Genomic DNA, 25,218 nt, shown 5'->3' on the forward strand with positions numbered 1-25,218 from the left:
GGGTAATCTAAATGTGGCACCAAAAAAAATGGGATAGATCTTAAATGGTTTTTTTTGCATCTGTATTTATTTGGAAGACAGACATAGAATCTATAGAAGTAACCAAAGTAGCAGTGAGGTCATGGACTGTATACAGATTACAGAGGAGGTAGTGTTTGCTGTCTTGAGGTAAATTAAGATGGATAAATTCCCAGGGCCTGACAAGGTGTTCCATCGGATCATGTGGGAGACAAGTGCAGAAATTGCAGGGGCCCTTGCAGAGATATTTTAGTCATCCTTAGCAACAGGTGAGGTACTGGTGGATTTGAGGATAGCTAATGTTGTTTCACTGTTTAAGAAAGGCTCTAAAAATAAACCAGGAAGTTACAGGCCAGTGAGCAGACATCAGTTATGGGAAAGTTATTGGAAGATATTTTAAGGAAAAGGATATATGAGTAGTTGGATAGACATGGACTGATTAAGGATAGTCCGCATGGCTTCGTGCATGGTAGGCCATGTCTAACTAACCATATAGAGATTTTCAAGTAAGTTACCAGGAAATAGGATGAAGGCAAGGCAGTGAATGTTGTCTACATGGACTTTAGCATAGCATTTGACAAGGTCCTGCATGGGAAGTTGGCCAAGAAGCTTCAGTTGCTTAGCATTGAAGATGAGGTAGTTAATTGGATTAGACATTGGCTTTGTGGAAGAAGCCAGAGTGGTAGTGACCTCTGGTTGGAGGCCTGTGACTACTGGTGTGCCTCAAGGATCAGTATTGTTTGTCATCTATATCAATGATTTGGATGTTAATGTGGTTAACTGGATCTGCAGATTTGTGGATGACACCAAGATTGGTGGTGTAGTGGACAGTGAGGAAGACTATCAGAACTTGCAGTGGGATCTACATCAGCTGGAAAAATGGCAGATGAAATTTAATGCAGATGAGTGAGAGGCGTTGCACTTTGGTAGGAGCAACCAAGTCATACACAGTGAAAGGCAGAGCACTGAAGAATGCAGTATAACAAAGGGGTCTGGGAATATAGGTCCATAATTCATAATGCACAGGCAGATAGGGTCTTAAAGAAAGCTTTAGGCACATTTGCCTTCATAAATCAAAGTATCGAGTACAGGAGATGGGGTGTTATGTTGAAGAGGCCTAATTTGGAGAATAGTGTGCAGTTTTGGTCACTTACCTACAGGAAAGATATAAAGGTGGAAAGCGTACAGAGAAAATTTACAAGGATGTTGCTGGAACGGAAGAACCTGTGTTATAAGGGAAGATTGATTATGTTAGGACATTATTCCTTAGAATGTAGAAGATTCAGAGGAGATTTGATAGAGGTATACAAAGTTATGAGGGGCATGGATAGGGTAAATGCAAGCAGGCTTTTTCCAATGCAGTTGGGTGGGACTACAGCTAGAGGTCATGGGATAAGGGTGAAAAGTGAAAAGTTTAAGGGGAACATGAGGGGAAACTTCTTCACTCAGAGAGTCATGAGAGGGTGGAACAAGCTGTCAGCACAAGCAGTGCATACGAGCTCAATTTCAACGTTTAAGAGAAGTTTGGATAGCCACATGGATGGCAGGGATATGGAGGGCTGTGGAGTTTGATGGGACTAGGCAGTTTAAATGGCTCAGCAGAGATTAGATGGGCCAAATGTAGTGTTTCTGTGCTGCACTTTTCTATGACTCTAATGTGGTGTTGGGGTAATATCAGTGAAACCTACTGAACATTGAAAGGCCTAGATAGAGTGGACACAGAGAGGACATTTCCAATAGAGTAAACACGAGGAAATCTGCAGATGCTGGAAATCCAAACAACAACACACACAAAATGCTGTTAGAACACAGCAGGCCAGGCAGCATCTATAGGGAGAAGTCCAATAGAGTGATAGTTTAGGACCAGAAGGCATGGCCTCAGAATAGAAAACATCCCTTTAGAACAGAGATGAAGAGGATTTTTTTTTTTTTTTTAAAGTATAAATCAGAGGATAGTGAATCTATGGAATTCATTGCCACAGATGGCAGTGGAGGCCAAGTCAGTGGGTTCATTTAAAGCAGAGGTTAATAAATTCTTGATTGGTAAGGGAATCTTACTCATCAGGAGCATTAAATATTACAGGGAGAAGGCAGGTAAGTGAAGTTAGGAGGAATAAATCAGCCATGACTGAATGGCAGAACATACTTAATGTGCCGAATGGTCTAATTCTGCTCCTATCTCTTAAGGTCCAAGATAAGTGACCTCAGCTAGGCACTCTAGTCCACTTTAATAGCATCTCACACTTTACATATTTACATATACCAAGTTTTCAAGATGGCTATCAACCAAAAAAAGAGTTGCAAACATTGATATTTATGACAATTATTAACAGTTAGACAATAATAGTGAGTGCACAGGGTTCTGGATTTCTACCATTCACAGGAAAGCAATGAGCATTTTGCTGCAGTTTTCAACTTCTTATTTGTGTGAACAAGCTTTTTCTTGTTTAACTAGCAAGGATAAAAAATTGTCTCATTTCAGTTGAAGGTGAAGTCCGTGTATGCTTATCTCAAGTTCGACCCTGGATTGAGTATTTGGGCGACAAAAATAACCACAGGTTTCACATGCTAGGCCTTCATTTGAGCTGGATCGTGTCACTTAGTAAGAAAATGTTTTTTCAAATTCTTGTATAAAATTGTCTTAAGCTGTATTTTTATTTATATTGCTTTGGATTATAGTTTTTAGTAAGTAAGTTTACTATTCAACATTTTCAATAAATATTCATATTGTAAATAGTAGTAATTAAAATCAATTTACAACCTTTATTTAAATTAAATCTGCCAATCTTACCTTTAGAAAAATTAAGTCCCATTTTGGCTTAAGCTAGTTATTTAACAAACATTTATTTTGTTTGCCTTATGAGTTTTAAAAATTTATGAAAGGGAAAGAAAGAATAATTTCAAGAAAGGCAAGCTAAGCTTAACTACCTGTTATTTCAAGGTTGGCTAAAAATTTATTCTCTCCTCAAAAGAGCATTGACAATTATTATTGGATTACTGATCATGCCAATGTACTGTAAGCTGTAGATACAATAATTTTTACGTAGGGGTTCCCTGAGGCCTGAAAATTGTTTCAAGGCTTCCTCCAAGGCAAAGAGGTTGAGAAAGGCTGATATAGATGGTAGCCTAAAAAAAAAATTGTGTTATTGCAGCTCAGTATTTTTACCTTAAAAAACAATATAGAATCCAGAGGAAAAGCTGCAGCTAGGTCAGCCAGAAACCAGGTTTTGATGTAGTGTTTTGCAATATCTTTTGGATTCAAAATGACCACCTGGGGTAAAAGCAAGCACAGATGTTACTGTATTCAAGTTCCACATGTAGAGTATTAAGGAAATGACTTTTGTACAACCAAGTTAAATTACAATTTATTACAAGCAACAACCAATTAGATATCTTTTGGTTTCTTCTTTAAGAAAACAGCAACCATATAATGTAAATGGCAAAACAAAAGTTTAATTACATAATACATTTCAAAGAAAAAATTATCAATTGTTACATAGATGCAAGAAAATGCAATATAAACTATAGAAAATATAAAAATACAAACAATTAAGGCAATATCTATACTGAAATAAATACTGATATCCCCAAGTTTCCTTATTATACTCAACTTATTTGAAATATTGTTGTCTATTAAGTACTGCCTTAAAATTTCCTCTTTATCAATGGATTTACAATTGCTTGATTAACAGATTTTTGCTTCAAAGTCATTGAATTTATCTTTTGCCGTCATGAATACTATAAGATTGACTCTCCACACAAAGGAATACTTCAACCACTATTTTCCATCTACAAACTTATTTCTTGAAGTGTGTTCCAGGAACATATCCCTGTCAAAAATTGAGAAATCACTGCAGTTGATGAGAGGAAGTCAAGAGCATGCAATATTAGGCTAGGCATTTTTCTTTCACAATTTTCTGGGTTTTGTTCTTTCAAATACCAAGTAGGAAGAAGGGCCTGCAAATGCACAGTGTATCAGTAAAAAACAATTTTTCTGATTTGTCCTGATCAGTTGTTATTGTTCTACCCAATTGAAGTAAATCAACAAATTATACATTGATATTGAATTTCCTTCTCATTATCTGTGATGCAAAATAAACAAGTATATACATTAAGAAAACATTAGACACCATGGATGAAAACTTCCTTATTAAAAAAAAACTTATATTATATTATTTTAAAAAAACTTCCTGCCCTCTCGTGCTGGAGAGGGCAGGAACAGGGAGATAATGGATCTGAATGTGTGGCTGAGGAACTGGTGCGGGAAGCAAGGATTTACATTCTTGGACCACTGGGATCTGTTTTGGGGTAGGGTTGAATTGTACAAAAGGGACGGGTTGCACCTTAATAGGCGGGGGACCAGCATTCTGGCAGACAGGTTTGCCACTGCAACACGGATGTGTTTAAACTAAGTAGTGGGGGGGGGGGGGGGGGGGGAAGGGGATGAACTGGAAATACAAGGATGGAGTTAAAGGGAAAGTGAAAATACGAAAAGTTAAAAAGGACAACAGAATCAATGGAGTAGAAAGCTCAAGAAGAGATCATACAGTATGGCCAAGTGAAATAGGAATTGATATGAAAGGAGAGGGGAGTACCGAATTAAAAGTATTATATATGAATGCACGAAGTATAAGGAATAAAGTAGATGAGTTTGAGGCTCAGTTGGAAATTGGCAAGTACGATGTTGCGGGAATAACTGAGACATGGCTTCAAGCGGATAGGGCCTGGGAAATGAATATTCAAGGCTATACATCTTATCGAAAGGACAGACTGACTGGCAGAGGGTGTGGGGTGGCTCTGTTGGTGAGGAATGATATTCAGTCCCTTGCGAGAAGGGACATAGAATCTGGGGATGTAGAGTCAGTATGGATAGAATGAGAAATTCTAAGGGTAGAAAGACCCTAATGGGAGTTATCTACAGGCCCCCCAAACAGCAGTCTGGATGTAGGGTGTAAGTTGAATGAAGAGTTAAAATTGGCATGTCGCAAAGGTAATGATACAGTTGTCATGGGGGATTTCAACATGCAGGTAGACTGGGAGAATCAGAATGGTACTGGACCCCAAGAAAAGGAGTTTGTGGAGTGCCTCCGAGATGGATTCTTAGAACAGCTTGTACTGGAGCCCACCAGGGAGAAGGCAATTCTAGGTTTAGTGTTGTGCAATGAACCAGATTTGATCAGGGACCTCGAGGTAAAGGAACCATTAGGAGGTAGTGACCATAATATGTTTTAACCTACAATTTGAGAAGGAGAAGGGAAAAATCGGATGTGTCAGTATTACAGTTGAACAAAGGGAACTATGGAGCTATGAGGGAGGAGCTGGCCAAAGTTCAATGGAACAATACCCTAACTGGGAAGACAGTGGAACAACAATGGTAGGTATTTCTGGGAATAATGCAGAAGGTGCAGGATCGGTTCATTCCAAAGAGGAAGAAAGATCCTAAGGGGAGTAAAGGGAGGCCGTGGCTGACAAGGGAAGTAAAGGGCAGTGTAAAAATAAAAGAGAAGTATAACATAGCAAAGATGAGTGGGAAACCGGAGGACTGGGAAGCTTTTAAAGAGCAACAAAAGATAACAAAAAAGGCAATACGTCGAGAAAAAAATGAGGTATGAAGGTAAACTAGCCAAGAATATAAAGGAGGATAGTAAAAGCTTCTTTAGGTGTGTGAATAGCAAAAAGATAGTTAAGACCAAAATTGAGCCATTGAAGACAGGAACGGGTGAATTTATTATGGGGAACAAGGAAATGACAGATGAGTTGAACAGGTACTTTGGATCTGTCAATAGACAATAGGTGCAGAAGTAGACCATTCGACCCTTCGAGCCTGCACCACCATTCTGAGATCATGGCTGATCATCTACTATCAATACCCGGTTCCTGCCTTGTCCCCATATCCCTTGATTCCCCTATCCATAAGATACCTATCTAGCTCCTTCTTGAAAGCATCCAGAGAATTGGCCTCCACTGCCTTCTGAGGCAGTGCATTCCAGACCCCCACAACTCTCTGGGAGAAGAAGTTTTTCCTTAACTCTGTCCTAAATGACCTACCCCTTATTCTCAAACCATGCCCTCTGGTACTGGACTCTCCCAGCATCTGGAACATATTTCCTGCCTCTATCTTGTCCAATCCCTTAATAATCTTATATGTTTCAATTAGATACCCTCTCAATCTCCTTAATTCCAGCGTGTACAAGCCCAGTCTCTCTAACCTCTCTGCATAAGACAGTCCGGACATCCCAGGAATTAACCTCGTGAATCTACGCTGCACTTCCTCTACAGCCAGGATGTCCTTCCTTAACCCTGGAGACCAAAACTGTACACAATACTCCAGGTGTGGTCTCACCAGAGCCCTGTACAAATGCAAAAGGATTTCCTTGCTCTTGTACTCAATTCCCTTTGTAATAAAGGCCAACATTCCATTAGCCTTCTTCACTGCCTGCTGCACTTGCTCATTCACCTTCAGTGACTGATGAACAAGGACTCCTAGATCTCTTTGTATTTCTCCCTTACCTAACTCTACACCATTCAGATAATAAACTGCCTTCCTGTTCTTATCCACTCCCAAAGTGGATAACCTCACACTTATTCACATTAAACGTCATCTGCCAAGTATCTGCCCACTCACTCAGCCTATCCAAGTCCCCGTGAATTCTCCTAACATCCTCATCACATGTCACACCGCCACCCAGCTTAATATCATCAGCAAACTTACTGATGTTATTTTCTATGCCTTCATCCAAATCGTTAACGTAAATGGTAAACAGCTGTGGTCCCAATACCGAGCCCTGTGGCACCCCACTAGTCACCACCTGCCATTCCGAGAAACACCCATTCACCGTTACCCTTTGCTTTCTATCTGCCAACCAGTTTTCTATCCATGTCAATATCTTCCCCCCAATGCCATGAGCTCTGATTTTACCCACCAATCTCCTATGTGGGACCTTATCAATTGCCTTCTGAAAATCGAGGTACACTACATCTGCTGGATCTCCCTTGTCTAACTTCCTGGTTACATCCTCGAAAAACTCCAATAGATTAGTCAAGCATGATTTGCCCTTGGTAAATCCATGCTGGCTCGGCCCAATCCTATCACTGCTGTCTAGATATGCCACTATTTCATCTTTAATAATGGACTCTAGCATCTTCCCCACTACTGATGTTAGGCTGACAGGATGATAGTTCTCCGTTTTCTCCCTCCCTCCTTTCTTAAAAAGTGGGATAACATTAGCCATTCTCCAATCCTCAGGAACTGATCCTGAATCTAAGGAACATTGGAAAATGATTACCAATGCATCCGCAATTTCCAGGGCCACCTCCTTTAGTACCCTAGGATGCAGACCATCTGGACCTGGGGATTTGTCAGCCTTCAGTCCCATCAGTCTACTCATCACCGTTTCCTTCCTAATGTCAATCTGTTTCATTTTCTCTGTTACCCTATGTCCTTGGCCCATCCATACATCTGGGAGATTACTTGTGTCTTCCCTAGTGAAGACAGATCTAAAGTACTTATTAAATTCTTCTGCCATTTCTCTGTTTCCCATAACAATTTCACCCAATTCATTCTTCAAGGGCCCAACATTGTTCTTAACTATCTTCTTTCTCTTCACATACCTAAAAAAGCTTTTGCTATCCTCCTTTATATTCCTGGCTAGCTTGCGTTCATACCTCATTTTTTCTCCCCGTATTGCCTTTTTAGTTAAGTTCTGTTGTTCCTTAAAAATTTCCCAATCATCTGTCTTCCCACTCACCTTAGCTCTGTCATATTTCCTTTTTTTTTTAAAAATGCTATGCAATCTCTGACTTCCTTTGTCAACCACTGTGGCCCCTTTCCCCCCTTTGAATCCTTCCTTCTCCGGGGGATGAACTGATTTTGCACCTTGTGCATTATTCCCAAGAATACCTGCCATTGCTGTTCCACTGTCTTTTCTGCTAGGATATCCATCCAGTTAACTTTGGCCAGCTCCTCCCTCATGGCTCCATAGTCTCCTTTGTTCAACTGCAACACTGACACCTCCGATCTGCCCTTATCTTTCTCAAATTGCAGATAAAAACTTATCATATTATGGTCACTACCTCCTAATGGCTCCTTAACTTCAAGATCGCTTATCAAACCCTGTTCATTACACAACACTAAATCCAGAATAGCCTTGTCCTTGGTCAGCTCTCGTACAAGCTGTTCCAAGAATGCATCACGTAGGCACTCTACAAACTCCCTATCCTGGGGTCCAGCACCAACCTGATTCTCCCAGTTCACCTGCATGTTGAAATCACCCATAACTACTGCGACATTACCTTTGCCACATGCCAATGTTAACTCTTCACTAGGGAAGACACAATCTCCCAGATGTAATAGTGGCCAAAGGAACTAGGGTAAAGGATGAACTGAAGGAAATTTATATTTGGCAAGAAACAGTGTTGGATAGACTGTTGAATCTGAAGGCTGACAAGTCCCCGGGACCTGATAGTCTGCATCCCAGGGTACTTAAAGAGGTGGCTCTAGAAATCGTGGATGCATTGGTAATCATTTTCCAATGTTCTATAGATTCAGGAACAGTTCCTGCTGATTGGAGGGTGGCTAATGTTGTCCCACTTTTCAAGAAAGGAGGGAGAGAGAAAACGGAATTATGGACCGGTTAGCCTGACGTCAGTGGTGGGAAAGATGCTGGAGTCAATTATAAAAGAGGAAATTAAGACACATTTGGATAGCAGTAGAAGGATCAGTCCGAGTCAGCATGGACTTATGAAGGGAAAATCATGCTCGACTAATCTTCTGGAATTTTTTTGAGGATGTAACTATGAAAATGGACAAGGGAGAGCCAGTGGATGTAGTGTACCTGGACTTCCAGAAAGCCCTTGATAAAGTCCCACATAGGAGATTAGTGGGCAAAATTAGGGCACATGGTATTGGGGGTAGAGTACTGACATGGATTGAAAATTGGCTGGCTGACAGGAAACAAAGAGTAGTGATTAACGGGTCCCTTTCGGAATGGCAGGCTGTGACCAGTGGGGTACCGCAAGTTTTGGTGCTGGGACCGCAGCTGTTTACAATATACATTAATGATTTAGATGAAGGGATTAAAAGTAACATTAGCAAATTTGCTGATGACACAAAGCTGGGTGGCAGTGTGAAATGTCAGGAGGATGTTATGAGAATGCAGGGTGACTTGGACAGGTTGGGTGAGTGGGCAAATGTATGGCAGATGCAGTTTAATGTGGATAAATGTGAGGTTATCCACTTTGGTGGCAAGAACAGGAAGGCAGATTACTATCTAAATGGAGTCAAGTTAGTAAAAAGGGAAGTACAACGAGATCTAGGTGTTCTTGTATATCAGTCAATGAAAGCAAGCATGCAGGTACAGCAGGCAGTGAAGAAAGCTAATGGCATGCTGGCCTTTATAACAAGAGGAATTGAGTATAGGAGTAAAGAGGTTCTTTTGCAGCTGTACAGGGCCCTGGTGAGACCCCACCTGGAGTATTGTGTGCAGTTTTGGTCTCCAAATTTGAGGAAGGACATTCTTGCTATTGAGGGAGTGCAGCGTAGGTTCACAAGGTTAATTCCCGGAATGGCGGGACTGTCATATATTGAAAGATTGGAGCGACTGGGCTTGTATACACTGGAATTTAGAAGGATGAGAGGGGATCTGATTGAAACATATAAGATTATTAAGGGATTGGACACACTGGAGGCAGGAAGCATGTTCCCGCTGATGGGCGAGTCCAGAACTAGAGGCCACAGTTTAAGAATAAGGGGTAGGCCATTTAGAACAGAGATGCAGAAGAACTTTTTCACCCAGAGAGTGGTGGATATGTGGAATGCTCTGCCCCAGAAGGCAGTGGAGGCCAAGTCTCTGGATGCATTCAAGAGAGTTAGATAGAGCTCTTATAGATAGCGGGGTCAAGGGATATGAGGAGAGGGCAGGAACGGGGTACTGATTGTGTATGATCAGCCATGATCACAGTGAATGGCAGTGCTGGCTAGAAGGGCCAAATGGCCTACTCCTGCACCTACTGTCTATGGTCTATTAGGAGCTTTCAACTTTGTTACTGGAGGATTAGTTTCTTCACTTTTTTTTCCCTACATCTAACCTCCATATGGCATCAACAATAATGCTAAATAGATTTCAGTAAAAAAGCAAAACAATTATATTTTTATTAAAGAATCTACTTCTCTTTGAAGAATTTGAAGATTTAAATATAAGCAGTCACAGAAATGTTAAAGTTTACAAATAAAATACCAGATATTAACAATTTAGAAGATAAAAGCAAATAGAAATTACATAACATGAAAAACATTCAGATACTGAAAAAACAATTATGATAGTAACTTCCAAGGATATTACAAGAAATGAACTAATAAGTGGCAGCCAAATTTCATGTCAGTAATTATGCATTGATACTTCATGGGGGGTAGGGGAGATCAGCATCAAACAAATTACCATTTTATATAGCAGATAAATATGGGTAGTGGGGTGGAGATACATCTCTACCAAAGGAGGTGAGAGGCAGGTCTCCCTCGGGCAAGGTGTAGCACCTGGTTATCTTACACTCCTCCCCACCCACCCCCCACCAAAATCAGGGTCGCATGCAGTCATGGAAGCAGGTGGTGCATGGTCGTATAAGCAGCTGGTGCATATCAGAATTTCTGGTTATGTGACCACTGACACCAGGCAGACATTCTCTGAAGGGTATTGATAATGTATGGGGTCACCCGTCTTGTAAAGACACTACCAGAAGACAATGGCAAACCACTTTTATAGAAAAATTTGTCAAGAACAATTAAGGTCATAGAAAGACCATGATCACCCACGTCATACAACACAGCACATAACAAACAAATGATAGTAGAAGAGCAAAACTACTTGGTGGTACAAGGTTACACATACATTTTAGCAGATGTTGAATAGTGTGGGTAAATATTGTTAGCCACTGATAGAAAGAGCACAAGCAGTATTCAACTTTTATGTAGCACCAATTTTTTGTATCCTTGTACAGAAAAACATAACATTAGCATGCAGGCAGGTGCAGCAGCAAGAGTGAGTGAGTGAAGAAGTAGCAGAGTACAGTTATGAATAGAGTTATGAAACATTTGTTCAGGAGTATGATCTAGATCTTCAGGAAAGATTATATTTGCCTTGTTTACAGCACAGAAAAGATTCACTGTATTGGTTTTAATAGCTGAACAGATTATTGTATTAAGTTAAGCAGATAAGTTATACATTATCTAGAGATTAGAAAAATAAAAGGAGTTATCATGGAAACATTGATGTTCCTGAGGGGAGTGGAGAGGATAGATATGGAGAAATCATTTTCACTGATAGAGATCTAGAACTATGGAGCACAGCACTGAATGAGTGGTTGCCCATTACAAACATAATGCAAGGTTTCTTCTTTCAAAGGTTTGTGAACTTTTGAAATCTTCTATTCCAGAATGCTGTGTAAACAGAGTTAATCAGCATACTCGAGGTTGAGAAGAATCTTTAGGCTTTTTAGAAATGAGCATTCTGGAGTTGAGCAGAAAGGTGGCATTGAGCTAAGATCACATCCAATTCATTCTGGATAAAAGTCAGGGCATTTTTGACAGGCCATAGTGCTTACTCCAGCTCCTATGTCTTCCTTCTTTATCCCTTAACCAATGGTTCACATACTGTTGTTCACATGTGGTTGCTAGATGCAAACTAACATTTTAAATTTGTTCACAGAGTGCAGGTGTCACTGGATTTATTGCCCACCACTAATTGCATTAAACCAGATCCTATCAAAGGATAATTAACATTGTGGGCCTAGGGTAACATACTGGGCAACAACAGTATTACTAAACCTAAAGTTTGCAAGTTATGAATCACAAAAAGAGAATAGTAATTAAAGCATAAAATCATTGGACATCCAAAACATAGTTTAAGTTGTTGCAATTTATAATTTTTATGTATCAGTGCATTCTACAGGCAAGGTATTTTGCAAATACTGCAACATGTTGAAATAAATGATTTGCAGCCTTTTCATTAATTATGCTTCAATACACATTTAGGATCGTTCCATTTCTTACCTCTGGATCTTCAGTAGAGATGCCCACTCTAAAATTTATAATGATGTCAACAAGATAAAAAATGTCAGATGCAAAACTGAAGCCTCGCCAAACAAATGTTTTTATTCCTTGATCATGGTCAAAGAAAGTAATCCCAAGTGGTGTAAAAGTAAGATTGAGGAATGTAAGCACCAATTTAAACATGACATAGTAAGTCCTATAAATGGAAAAAGCAACCACATTATTTAATGTCAGCAGATATTAACAATAAGTAATTTATAAACAATAATAAATATCTGAAATTATTCCAAAATACTCTAAATGAATTCTTGCTCATTCCATCCCAATTTTAAGATTTCAGGAATTTATGAACTAACCTGTCACAAAGTGTATACAATATCTCATAAGCAAATGCACTCTCTATTTTCACCAAAATCTTCAATTTCAAGTTCACTTCATTATCAGACTGCCTGAAACACCAAGGCTAATAATGTTAACATCCCTGTCAGAATATGTAGAGGAGGCTTGACCTAAATTTAGCAGTGAGTGATCACTTTAATAATAAACTGCAAAATAAAAAGCCTCAAGGGGCCATAAGAGAGAATGAATACTTAACAAGGTAACTGAGGACTAGGAGCAACTGGCTGAGGCTAGCTGGTTTGATGGGTGAACAAGTACAGTGGATGAGAGCTGGATTTAAATAGGCTGCAAGTGATGAGTTGGAAATGAGTGGCAGGTGACTCCTGTTAGCTGGTTAGAAACTGGGAGGCACCTGCCTGTGCAGGCCTGACAATCCCAACTTACCCTTGACAAGGTGGTGGTTAACCACTTTCCTGAACAATGATGAAGGACAGGTGATAGATTTCCTACTCAGGGCACTATAGAACTTGTAGGTGGTAGTACTGCCTTTATTACCTTTGGTAGAAGAGATCAGGGATTTGGGAGGTATGATCAGAATGGTCTGAGTAATTGCAGTAAATTCTGTAAATGCAATAGCTGAAATCATGTGTGCCAGCAATATTGCAAAAAACATTCAGGATGGTAAGTAGGATGCTAATCAAGCAAACTGCTGAGTCTTGGATGTTCTCTTGTGAGTTGTTGGTGCACTCATGCAGACAAACAGAGAATATTCAACCTTACCACTGGTGTGTACTTTGTACATGGTGGAAACACTTCAGGATGTCACTCACTAAAGCATACCAGCATCTGATCTGGTTTTGCCACTACATCATTTATATAGCTGGTCCAGTTGAATATCTAGTCAGCAATCAGATTTCTAATAATAGGCAATTCAATTATAGTAGTGCTATTGAATGTCAAGGGTGTATGGTTAGAAAATTTCTTGCTGAAGATGGTCAATCCCTATGTTACTTGTATCTTGTCACATCAGCCCATACTTGTGCATTAGACCATAAGAAATATGAGCAGAATTACACCATTCAGCTTGTTCTGCCATTCCATCATAGCTAATATATTATCCCTCTCAACCACATTCTCCCTCCTTCTCCCTGTAATGTTTGATGCACTAACTAATCAAGAACCTATAAACCGCTACTTTAAATACACTCACTGACTTGGCCTCCATAGCCATTTGTTGCAATGAACTCCACAGATTCACTACCCTCTAGCTTCAGAAATTCCTCTTCGTCTCTGTTCTAAATGGACGCCCCTCTATTCTGATGCTGTGCCCTCTGGTCCTAGACTATTATTGAGTTCTTGCCACATGCCAACAGCTTCAGTGGCTAAACAATGCAAATGAAATTGATCATTGAGAAATTATCAGTGAACATTCCCATTGTCATTGATGAAGTAACAGCAGATGGTTGGGCCTGGGACATTGCCTTGAGGAATTCTTGCAGTGATTGACTTTCAAGAATCACAACTATCATTCTTTGTATGAGGTATGACTCCAACCACTGAAGTGTGGTGCTCATTCATTTCAATTCTACATGGACATTTTGATGTAAGTATCAGTCATTTATTACTCTCATCTCACTTCTGGAAACAGTACTTTGGTCCATATTCACACCAAGGCTGTGATGAGATCTGGAGCCAAATGGCAACCAGGCAAAATCCAAGCCAGGTTTTGGTGACCAAGTTATTACTGAAGAAGTGCCAAGTAACAGCACTGTTGAAGTCAGCTTCCACCACTTTGCTAAACTGCAAATTCATTGCATGGTAACTAGTGAAAAAAGGGAAAACACTAATGGTTGATATCATTTCTTGCATAAAGCATTTCGGGATGTATACTGTATACATTTCTCTGACATTAAATGTAACCTTTGAACCTTCGAAGGAAGCTGGTTGTTTTTGTTGGGTGTTCATCATCTCATCACCATTGGAGTTATTTAGGGCAATATCCTCTGTCCACTGTCTTCAACTACTTCTTCCATCATAGTGTCAGAGGAGAGAGGTTCACTGATGCTTACAAAATGTTCAAGTCCCATTGTATTTCCTCAACAAAATGCAATAACTAATACTTGATGCAGCAAAACTTGAGACAGCATTTAAGCAGCAGCTAAAAAGTATCTAGTAACATTTGCATCATACAAGTCCCAAGCAATGACAATGACCAGCAAAACAAAATCTAATACTCCAACACTTGACATTTAATTAAACTGCCATAACAGAGTACCTGAACTTCAAAATTCTGGGGGTTACCATTAGTGGGGAATTTAACAGAACTGGCTACAAAAACAGTGGGTCCATAAGACACTTTCTCAGTATACTGTGCACAAATACACTACAGCATTGCCTACATTTCAACACTTTCAGAAGTACTTCATTGCCTGTAAAAATCTTATAAAAGGTGCTGAATAAATGAAGTTTCCTTCTGTGATTCTCTTCCTGTAGCACTTAACAGTACGTCAGCCATTTGTTAACAGCATATAAGTCATCAGCATTTCCCTCCTTCCCTTTGTTCTTTCTTAAATATTTTTTCCTGGTAGATTGTTGTAAATTTCAATGCATGGAGCTGTGGCCATCAAAGCTAATCTTCTTTCTCTCCATATGAGTTTACTAATCTAGAGTCATAAAGTTATAGAGCACTACTGCACAGAAACAGGCCTATCACCCCATCTAGTCCATACTGAACTATTGTTCTGCTTGGTGCCATTGACCTGCTGTGAAATGTGTTTCTTTTATTTATTGTCTTTGTCTAAAATTTCTAGAATCAACCTTTTACTACCACAAGTTTAAATATGAGGCTTGTCAACTAGAAAACTCATTCTGGATATTATCTCTAAAATATTGCATTGCTAATTCTGTTTTCTATGCACTTTCTTTTGACCGATTTCTATGGTAGCTTTCATGACTATAGCTCTATAACCCAATGAAGCAATTTACCGAGTACTAAAATCCAAGCCAATTTGCTGCAACGGCTTACAGCAGGACTCCATAAACTAAAATGTAATAATTCAATCAGACGTTAAAGCCAGCAGCCACATTTTAAATGTAATAGAAACAGTATTTAGTCATAGTTTCTTCAAAGTTAATCTGATTAATCTGTGGTTTTATCAAAAACATAAATTTCCTTCTTGTTCTATTCCTAATGTCCCCACAGAAGAAAAAGGTAAATTAAGCAGAACAAAATTACAAAGTACTAAAGCTGAATTGTTGCATTTGTCTGCCTAAGCAGCTTGAGAATCAACTGCAACCCAAAGATTAAATTCCAGTCAAGCAGCTGGCATATGTCAATACAGATCATTTTAGGTAGTCCCTCGTGATTGAGGATCACATTTCCACTGCTGTTCTTGGTCTAGAGTGGGTGACACCAATGCAGGGCCTACAGACTTGATGTCAAATGAGACTGCGGGTGTTTTACAGGGTGGGGTGGGTGGGTAGTTGTCAGGTACATTTTTCCTACAGTTTACGTGGGACTTCTTTCTGCACCTAATGTGCTCCTTTCAAGTTTTAAACACATTAACAAATGTTGCTTCTCCACTTTGAGCAGTCATAAGATGGTGGTTTCCAAGAGTCAAAGGGACATTGTTGTTTTAAAAGGAAGACTTGAGAACATCTTGAATTAATTCCTTGCTTCTCTTGGCAATCTCTTGTCAAAACTTAGACAGAGTGCCTATTTTTGGCTTTTGCTGTAGGGCATGTAAACAAAGTGGATTGCCCAAAAACACCAACTACGTGTAATTAGGGTCTCAATGCTGGGAACTTGGCTTAGGATAAAGTTCTCATCTTCTTATTTATCCTTGCAGTAAATTAGGTGGATTTTATGCTGCATCTGTTCCTAGGATGAAGCTTTCCTTTCCAGAACATCAGAGATGTGCTCCTTCTTCAAAAAACAATCCTTCCTCCTCCAATGATGCTGACTTCACCTGCATCTCCTCCATTTTGCAGACATCTGGCCTCACCCCATCTTCCCACCCCCCCCCCCCCTTAACAGGGATAGAGTTCCTCTTTTCCCTGCTTACCATCCATTAACTGTAGTAGTAATAGGGGATTCCAAAGTTAGAGGAGCAGAAAGCAGATTATGTGGACATGAAAGAGACACCCGGATGGTATGTTACCTCCCAGGTGCTAGGGCCAGGGATCTCTCAGATCAGATCCATGGCATTCTAAAGGGGAAGGATGAACAGCTGTAAGTCATGGTACATATTGATACCAACAACATAGGTAGGAAAAGGGAGGAGGTACTGAATAAAGTATATAGGGAATTAGGCAAAAGATGAAAAGCTGGGCCTCCAAGGTAGGAATCTCTGGATTCCTGCCTGTGCCACATGCCAGTGAGGGTATGAATAGGATGATTTTGCAGATGAATGTGTGGCTGAAGAATTGGTGCAGGGAGCCAGGTTTCAGATTTCTAGATCATTAGGATCTCTTTTGGGTAAGGTATGACCTGTACAAAAAGGATGGGGTACACCTGAACCTGAGGGAGACCAATATCCTCATGGGCAGGTTTGCTAGAGCTGATGAGGAGGGTTTAAACTAATTTGGCAGGGGCATGGGAACCAGAGCGATAGGGCTCGGGATGGACCAATAGGTATAAAAGTAAATGCAGTGTGTAATGAGATTGTGAGGAATGACATACAGAAGTTCGGGCAAAACTGCTATGGCTGGAAGCTCCCACCTGCTTCAAGAGGGCAACAGTTATACCAGTGCCCAAGAAGAGTATAGTGTGAACTGCCTTAACAACTATTGTCCAGTAACACTCACATCTACAGTGATGAAATGCTTTCAAAGGTTGGTCATGGCTAGAATCAACTTCTGCCTCAGCAAGGTTCTGGACCCACTGCAATTTGCCTATCGCCACAATAAGTCTACAACAGACACAACCTCAATAGCTCTTTATGTGGCCTTAGGTCTTCTGGATAATACTAACACCTATGTCAGGATGCTGTTCATTGACTATAGCTCAGTGTTTAGCACCATCATTCCGACAGTCCTGATTGAAAAGATACAGAACCTTGGCTGCTGTACCTCCCTCTGCAATTGGATCCTCAACATCCTAAATGGAAGATTACAATCTGTGTGGATTGGTAATAACATCTCCTCCTCATTGACAATCAACACTGGCAAATCTCAGGGATGTGTGTTTAGTCAACTGCTCTCCTCTCTCTATACCCATGACCATGTGGCTAGGTATAGCTCAAATGCTATCTATAATTTTGCTAATGATACAACCATTGTTGGCAGAATCTCAGATGGCGACAAGACGGCGTACAGGAGCAAGTTGAGAGGTGTCATAGCAACAACCTTGCATTCAACATCAGTAAGACCAAAAAGAACTGATAGTGAACTTCAGAAAGGATAAGATGAGGGAATACAATCCTCATAGAGGGATCAGAAGTGGAGAGAGTGAGTAATCTTAAGTTTCTGGGTGTCAATATCTCTGAGAATCTACCCTGATCCCAAAATATTGATCCAGCTATAAAGAAGGCAACATAGCAGCTATATTTCATTAGGAGTTTGAGGAGATTTGGTTTGTCACCTGAAACACTTGAAAACTTCTACAAATGTACCATGGTGGGCATTCTAACTGGCTGCATGGATTGGGGGGGGGGGGGGGCTACTGCAAAGGATCGAAAAAAACTACAGAAAGTTGTAAAATTAGTCAGCCCCAACATGGGTACTAGCCTCTGTAGCATCCGAGACACCTTCAAGGAGAATTGCCTCAGAAAGGTGGCGTTTATTATTAAGGACCCCCATCACCCAGGACACCTCTTCTCATTATTACCATCAGGAAGGATGTACAGAAGCCTGAAGGCACACACTCAGTGATACAGGAACAGCTTCTCCCCCTCTGCCATCTGATTTCTAAATGGACATTGAACCCACTTTTTTATTATTTCTGTTTTTGCACTATTTTAAATTTAACTATTTAATATACATATATATATACTTACCGTAACTGATTTTTTTCCTATATTTGTCACGTATTACATTGTACTACTGCTGTTAACAAATTTCAAGACATATGCCAGTGATATTAAACCTGATTCTTCCCCTGAAAAAATGCAAGCAGTGGGATGATTTAAAGTGTAACAGGGGGCCAAAATAGGGGGGGGGCAAAAAGGTGATGAATACAGGACTGAAGGCATTATATTTGAATGCATGCAGTATATGGAATAAGGTAGATGATCTTGTGAAGGTTCAGAATGGCAGGTATGGTGTTGTGATATCTTCGAGTTGTGGCTGAAAAATCATAGATGTGAGCTTAACATCCTAGGTTATATATTGTAGGACAGGCAGGTAGGCAGAGGGGGTTGGGTAGCCATGTCAGTAAAATAAATTAAATCAAATCATTAGAAAGAAATAGGATTAGACACTGTAGAATCCTTGTGAGTAGAGTTAACAAACTTCAAGGGTTCTAAAAAAACCTGATGGGAGTTATATACAGACCTCTGAACAGTAGCCAGGATGTGGGGTACAAATTACAATGGGAATTAGAAAAGACTTGTAAAAAGGACAATGTTGCGATAATCATGGGGGATTTCAATATGCAGATAGAAAGGGAAAATCCAGTTTGCACTGCATCCCAAGAGGAGGAGTTTGTAAAATACCTATGAGTTGGCTCTTTAGAGCAGCTTGTGTTTAAGCCCACTAGGGGAATGAAAATTCTGTATTGGGTATAATGACCCAGATTTGATCAGGAAGCTTAAGTAAAGAAACCCCCTAGGAGGCAGTGATCATGTAAGACCATAAGATGTAGAAGCAGAATTTAGGCCATTTAGCCCATCGAGTCTGTTCCGTCATTTCATCATGCCTTATTCAATTTTCCTCTCATCCTCAATCTCCAGCCTTTTCCCCATATACCTTCATGCCCTGACCAATCAAGAATCTATCAGCGGAATTCACTTAAGTATGATAGAATTCACACTGCAGTTTGAGGAGCTGAAATTGGATGTACCAGTATTAAGTGGAATAAAGGGAATTACAAAGGCATGACGAGGAGCTGGCCAAAGTTGATTGAAAAGAGACGCTAGCAGGGATGATAGCAGAACAACAATGGCTGGTGTTTCTGGGGAAATTCAGAAAGTGTAGGATAGATACATCCTGAAGATTAAGAAGTATTCTAAAAGGATGGTGAAGTAACCATAGCTGACAAAGGAAGTCAAAGACAGCATTAAAGCAAAAGAGAGGGCATATAATATAGCATAAATTAGTGAAAAGGTAGAGGATTGAGAAGGTTTTAAAAATCAACAGAAGGTGACTAAAAAAGCCATAAAAAGATGAAATATGAAGGTAAACTAGCCAATAGTAGAAAAGGATACAAAAAGTTCTATCATATATATAAGGAGAAAAGGGAGACGAGAGAGGAGTTGATATTGGATCGTTGGAAAATTATGCTGGAGAGGTAGTAAAGGGGGACAAAGAAATGGCAGAGAAACTTAATCAGTATTTTGTGTCAGTCTTCACTGTGGAAAACACTAATAGCAAGCCAGAAATGCGAGAGTATCAGGAAGTAGAAGTGATTGTCATTGCTATTACTAAGGAGAAGGTGCTTGGGCAACTGAAAAGTCTGAAGATAGATAGGTCACCTGGACTAGATGGACTACATACACCCTGTGGTTCTGAAAGAAGTAGCTGAAAAGATTGTGGAGCCCTAGTAATTACCTTTCAAGAATCACTGGTCTCTGGAATGTTTCTGTGGATTGGAAAATTGCAAATGTTACACCTTTCACTAAAAAGGGAGGGGGTAGAAGGAAGGAAATTATAAGCGTTTGAAATCAGCTGATTTCAATGGTTGCATAAATGTTGGAAGTCTATTACTAAGGATGAAGTTTCGGGGTTCTTGGAGGCACATGATAAAATAGCCCAAAGCTTGATTTTCTAAAGGGAACTTTGCAAGACAAATCTGTTGGGAGTTCTTTTTGAGGAAAAAACAGGCAGGGTAGACAAAGTGCATGTTGCTTATTTGGATTTTCAGAAAGCCTTTTAAAAAGTGCCACACATAAGGCTGCTTACCGTAGTACTACAGGAAAGGTACTGGAATGGATAGATTAGTTTACTAATGTGGAGGCAAACACTGGGAATAAAGGGGGCCTTATCTGGTTGGCTGCCATGACTAATGGTGTGCTGCAGAGGTCAGTGTTGGGACCACCTTTTTTTCACATTGAGGTGATCTCATTGAAATCTATCAAATATTGTAAGGTTTGGATAGAGTAGATGTGGAGATGTTTCCTATCGTGGGGGAGTCTAGGACCAGAGGGCACAGCTTCAGAATTGAGGGACATCCATTTAAAACAAAGAGGAGGAAAAATTTCTTTAGCCAGATGATGCACCATCAATAACTCTCGGAGACGAGAGGCAAACAATAGGCTTTTATTAGCTGCAAGAGACCGCGATTAGTAGCAAGAGACCACCACACAACATCCTGGAGACTGAGGGAGGAGCAGTGCCTCCAACCGCCTTTAAACAGGGGTCTGTGGGAGGAGCCACAGGAGCAGTCAGCAGAGGGGCGTGTCCAGACAGGTATATGTAGTTCACCACACCAGAGGTGATAAATCTGTGGAATTATTTGCAGCAGATGGCTGTGCAGGCCAGGTCACTGGGTATATTTAAGGCAGAGGTTGATAGGTTCTTGATTAATCAGGTTATGGGTAAGAGGCAAGAGAATAAGGTTAAAAGGATAATAAATCAGCCATGATGGAATGATGGAGCAGACTCAATGGGCCCAATAGCCTAATTCTGCTCCTAGGTCTTATGGTATAACCCCTGTGAAGACTTTCTGGAAAGCAGTTGTCTATTCCCTGAAAAAGGCAGCAGGTTCCTATGAGGTGTCTGTTACTGGACAACAGGTTCATGCTCATACCTTTACCTCCCTACCACTCTCCATTTTCCACAGGGATCACTACCTCTGTGATTCCTTAGTCCATTTGTCCCTCCCCACTAATCTCCCTCCTGGCACTTACTCCTGCAAGTGGAAGAGGTGTTACACCTGCCCATTCACCTCCTCCCTCACCTCCACTCAGGACCCCAATCAACTCTTCCAGGAGAGGCAACACTTCACCTGTAAATCTGTTGGGGTGTCTATTGCTTGTGATGCTCCTGGTGTGATCTCCTCTACATTGGCAATACCCAATATAGATTAGGAAATCACTTAGTCAAGCAACTTTGTTCTATCCACAAAAAGCAGGATTCCCCAGTGGCCCACTATTTTAATTCTGATCTCCAATCACATTCTGACTTGCCAGTCCTAGGCTTCCTCTACTGCCATGATGAGGCCACTCTCAAGCTGGAGGAGTAACGCCTCATATTCTAAATGGGTAGCCTCAAACCTGATGGCATGAAGTTCAATTTCTCAAACTTCCTGGAACTTTTCCCTCTCCCATTCCCCACTCTGGCTCCCCTCTTACCTCTTCTCATCTGCCTATCACCTCCCCTTGGTGCCCTTCCTTTTCGCCTACAGCCCACTCTCCTCTCCTAACAGATTCCTTTATCTACAGCCCTTCGTCCATCATCTCCCAGCTTCTTACTTCATCCCTCCCTTTCCCCACCCACCTGGCTTCACCTATCACCTCCCCTACCTTCTTACTCTGTCTTCTTCCCCCTTCCTTTCCAGTAATGTTGAAGGGTCTTGGCCCAAAATGTCTACTGTTTATTCCTTTCCAAAGATACTGCCTAGCCTGCTAAGTTCTTCCAGTATTTTGTGTGTTCCCCCAGCATTTCCGGCATCATGCAGTATCTCATGTCTGTGTTATAGTTTCTATTGACTAATAACACCTGTATTGTGAATGGCGATTGATCTTGCAAATAAGGAATTCAAACATACAGTTTATCAAATGGCCAATATCCATAACCGTTAGTCAGTTCTGTATAAAATAGCATTTTTAGACTTCAGAACTGGTGACAAGAGCTTCTTGTTCTGTTCTTCTTGTGCACAAATAATATAAAATATGACTGTGGAATGAGTGTGAGTTTCAGAGTCCAGTTAATTGGCGACCATAGTCCATTAGACTATGCATTCTGTGCCACATTCAAAAATTGTGATATTCAAAATTTTTCTCGGTCTGTGAAATCAATATTTTGACATCCTGATCAAGCTCATCATTTCATGACAATGGTGTCCTGAAATTCCCATGTAGTCTGCCAACATCTGCTGGATATCACAAAGTGGGGAGTGGTGAAAGAACAATAAAACTGGTATGTGAAAGCATGAAAGATGGGTGTTAAAATGATGATGGGAAAACAATGCAAGGCAAACATGTATGATGATAGAACTAAAAGTGTTCTAAGATGAAAGGCAAAATAAATACAACATCATTGGCAAGAAAAGCAGAGCCTCTTTAAAGTGGATATTCCTGGAAGAGAAAGGATATCTGAATATTCATCACTGTAACTGGAAAAAATACTGTAAATTCTAGAATTCTGAATTTAAAATGAAAAATGCTGAAAATACCTTACAAATCTAGTTGATCAGAATCGGATTCAGAAAACTCGTTACCGTTTTATCAAAATTAGTTAACATATCTTAAATTGCAGAGAAAAGTGGTGAAAGAACAAAAAGGGCAATGAAAAACAAACAGAAAAATGTCAAATTATGGCGGAGCAAAACGATTTATCAGAACACATTTGAGTGGATTACGAGTGGTAAAGTGTTTACCTTGATGTGCTGTATGGGTGAATGATGAAGGTACCTACGTTTCGAGCGCGTTCGCACTCTTTCAATACCGCGTCTTCACTGCCAAAAACATACAATGTCAGTCTGTTTATTTGAGGCTCTCGTAGTTGCTGCACTAGTTTTAAAATGAACCTGATCGGTATGCAGCGATTTCGTACCGTGTTGCGAGTTTTGGGCTCTTCGTTATTCACAAATTCTAAGCGAACTGGTTCTAGTTTATCCCTTGACATGTTGACGCTAGTTCTTTTGATTATTCCCATTTTAACGCCCAAACTGCTTCTTCTTTTGATTTCTTCATTGTTTTCTGTTTGCCAGTCATTTCCGGCATTTTGACCCATGCTTTGAAGACGAATACCATTAACATCGAGCGCCGTTTGACTATATTCTCCTGTTGCCTTTTCACTCTGGGTCCTTTGACCATTATCTTTCCATAAAGCTTCAAATCCCTCGGTTCTCTCGTCAATTTCTACCCGCTCGTCCCTCACAACTTCGGCTATTTCCCCTTCATCTTCCCTCAGAGCGTCGAACCTTTCTGTTCTTCGACCATCCTCTCCCCGCCTCTCCTTCACACCCTCGGCTTTTTCCCCTTCGTCTTCCTTTAACCCGACCCCGATTCTCTGGCTCTCACCTCCACGAGTCTGACTATTTGCTGCCCTCTCTCCGCCCGTGAACTCGTCCCCCGCTCTGCTCCCCGGTTCTCTGTCCATTTTGGCGCTCAGCCTGTGAGGCGCCGCCGCCGCCGCCGCCAAGCTGGCCCAGGCCGAGCGCGAGTCCAACCGCTCCGACCTTTGAAATGGCAACGTTCCACGACTCACGCTGCCCCCGGTGTAACTGAGGTTCTTTTGCATGTGTGAAGTTTCAGGATTTCGGAAAAGACTGGTTGATTTTTAGGTTTGATTAGTATGCATCTTCGTTTTCGACAGTGAACGTGGTCTGTTTTAAAATGGTGCCGTACGGGAGAGGCAAGAAAATGATGAAAAAATGTAGTCCTCGAGGTAGAGCAATAATGATCAATCAGCTGTGACAGGGAGCCCCAAGAAGAACGTGTAGATTCACCCACATGTAGATATGTTCCTGAAAGGAAACAGAAGAAGAACATATCCATATATGAAGAGAGAAATATGATAATATTGACTTGTTAATAACAGACATCCCACCCTGCAAAAACTCATTTCAGGGAGGTAGCACCATCAATTTGCGGGGGACTCCCGGCAGAGGTGGGATGTCTGCAATAGAGTAGCTCCTTAGCAGCTAGCCAGCTAGTTTAAATAACGTTAGCTATGCCAATGAACGAATGGCTCCTGTTAAACTCACCTAAACATGTCTTTTACATTTTAACCCACCATGGACAATAGAAAAGTCATTGTTGCAAGCAACACTGTCATTATTTTTTACCCCTGTTAGACAGCAGTACACTTTAGTGTAGTCTGGGATGAAGTACATTTTATATTTTCTTTCTTTTGGAACACTCTGTCATGGTGCGCTCTCTCATTAGTTCACTCTCAAAAAAATCAATTTCCGGGATATTGTATATAACTTGCGGGCGTCAGGGAGCCGCTATCAATATGCGGGAGACTCCTGGAACTTCCGGGAGAGGTGGGATGTCTGTAATAAAGAGACTTATCAAGTGGAGAGTTGGTTGACACCATGTACTACTGGAGAGGTATGATATGAGAACATAATGCAGACCTTGACAGTATATTTAAGTCGAAAGTTATTGGAAAATATTACATATTCAAGAGAGGCCAGAAGGTTGAGAAGAATATTGGATTACCACTAGAGCAAAGAGCACGAATCTGAGGAATGAGCAAACAATGGGCTCACAAGAATCAATAATCATCTATAATCTTCTTTGGCAAGACCACAGGCAGTTTTAGAAGAAAACAGAAGGTCACAAGTATTTTAAAGCCATGAAGTTATGAGTCATGTGGGTAGAAAAGACCAAGTGTCTTCCAACAGCTGCTGTGGGAACAAACCAGCCTTAAATATCACGTTGCGCCAGCATTCAAATTCTTAAATAATAAAGGGTAATAGAAATGGTGTGCTATTAGTCTCAATGGTAGGAGGCAAGTTGATGGAGTGGATCCGCTGGATTCCATGTAAT

General features: G+C 40.6%; 1 protein-coding gene across 1 annotated transcript in view; it reads right to left on the reverse strand.

Annotated features, from left to right (window-relative positions):
• The window catches only part of LOC140727204 (potassium/sodium hyperpolarization-activated cyclic nucleotide-gated channel 2-like), a 58,690-nt gene extending 34,728 nt beyond the window's left edge, over nt 1–23,962 (reverse strand). The window contains exons 1-3 of the mRNA XM_073044472.1: nt 23,097–23,962; nt 12,062–12,257; nt 3,185–3,289 (exon numbers count right to left, since the gene is read on the reverse strand). Of these exons, the coding sequence (XP_072900573.1) occupies nt 3,185–3,289; nt 12,062–12,257; nt 23,097–23,962 (1,167 nt within the window). The remainder of the gene's footprint in view (nt 1–3,184; nt 3,290–12,061; nt 12,258–23,096) is intronic.
• Between the last annotated feature and the right edge of the window lie 1,256 nt (nt 23,963–25,218).

Source organism: Hemitrygon akajei, chromosome 5 (genome assembly GCF_048418815.1).
Source record: "Hemitrygon akajei chromosome 5, sHemAka1.3, whole genome shotgun sequence".
NCBI lineage: Eukaryota > Metazoa > Chordata > Chondrichthyes > Myliobatiformes > Dasyatidae > Hemitrygon > Hemitrygon akajei.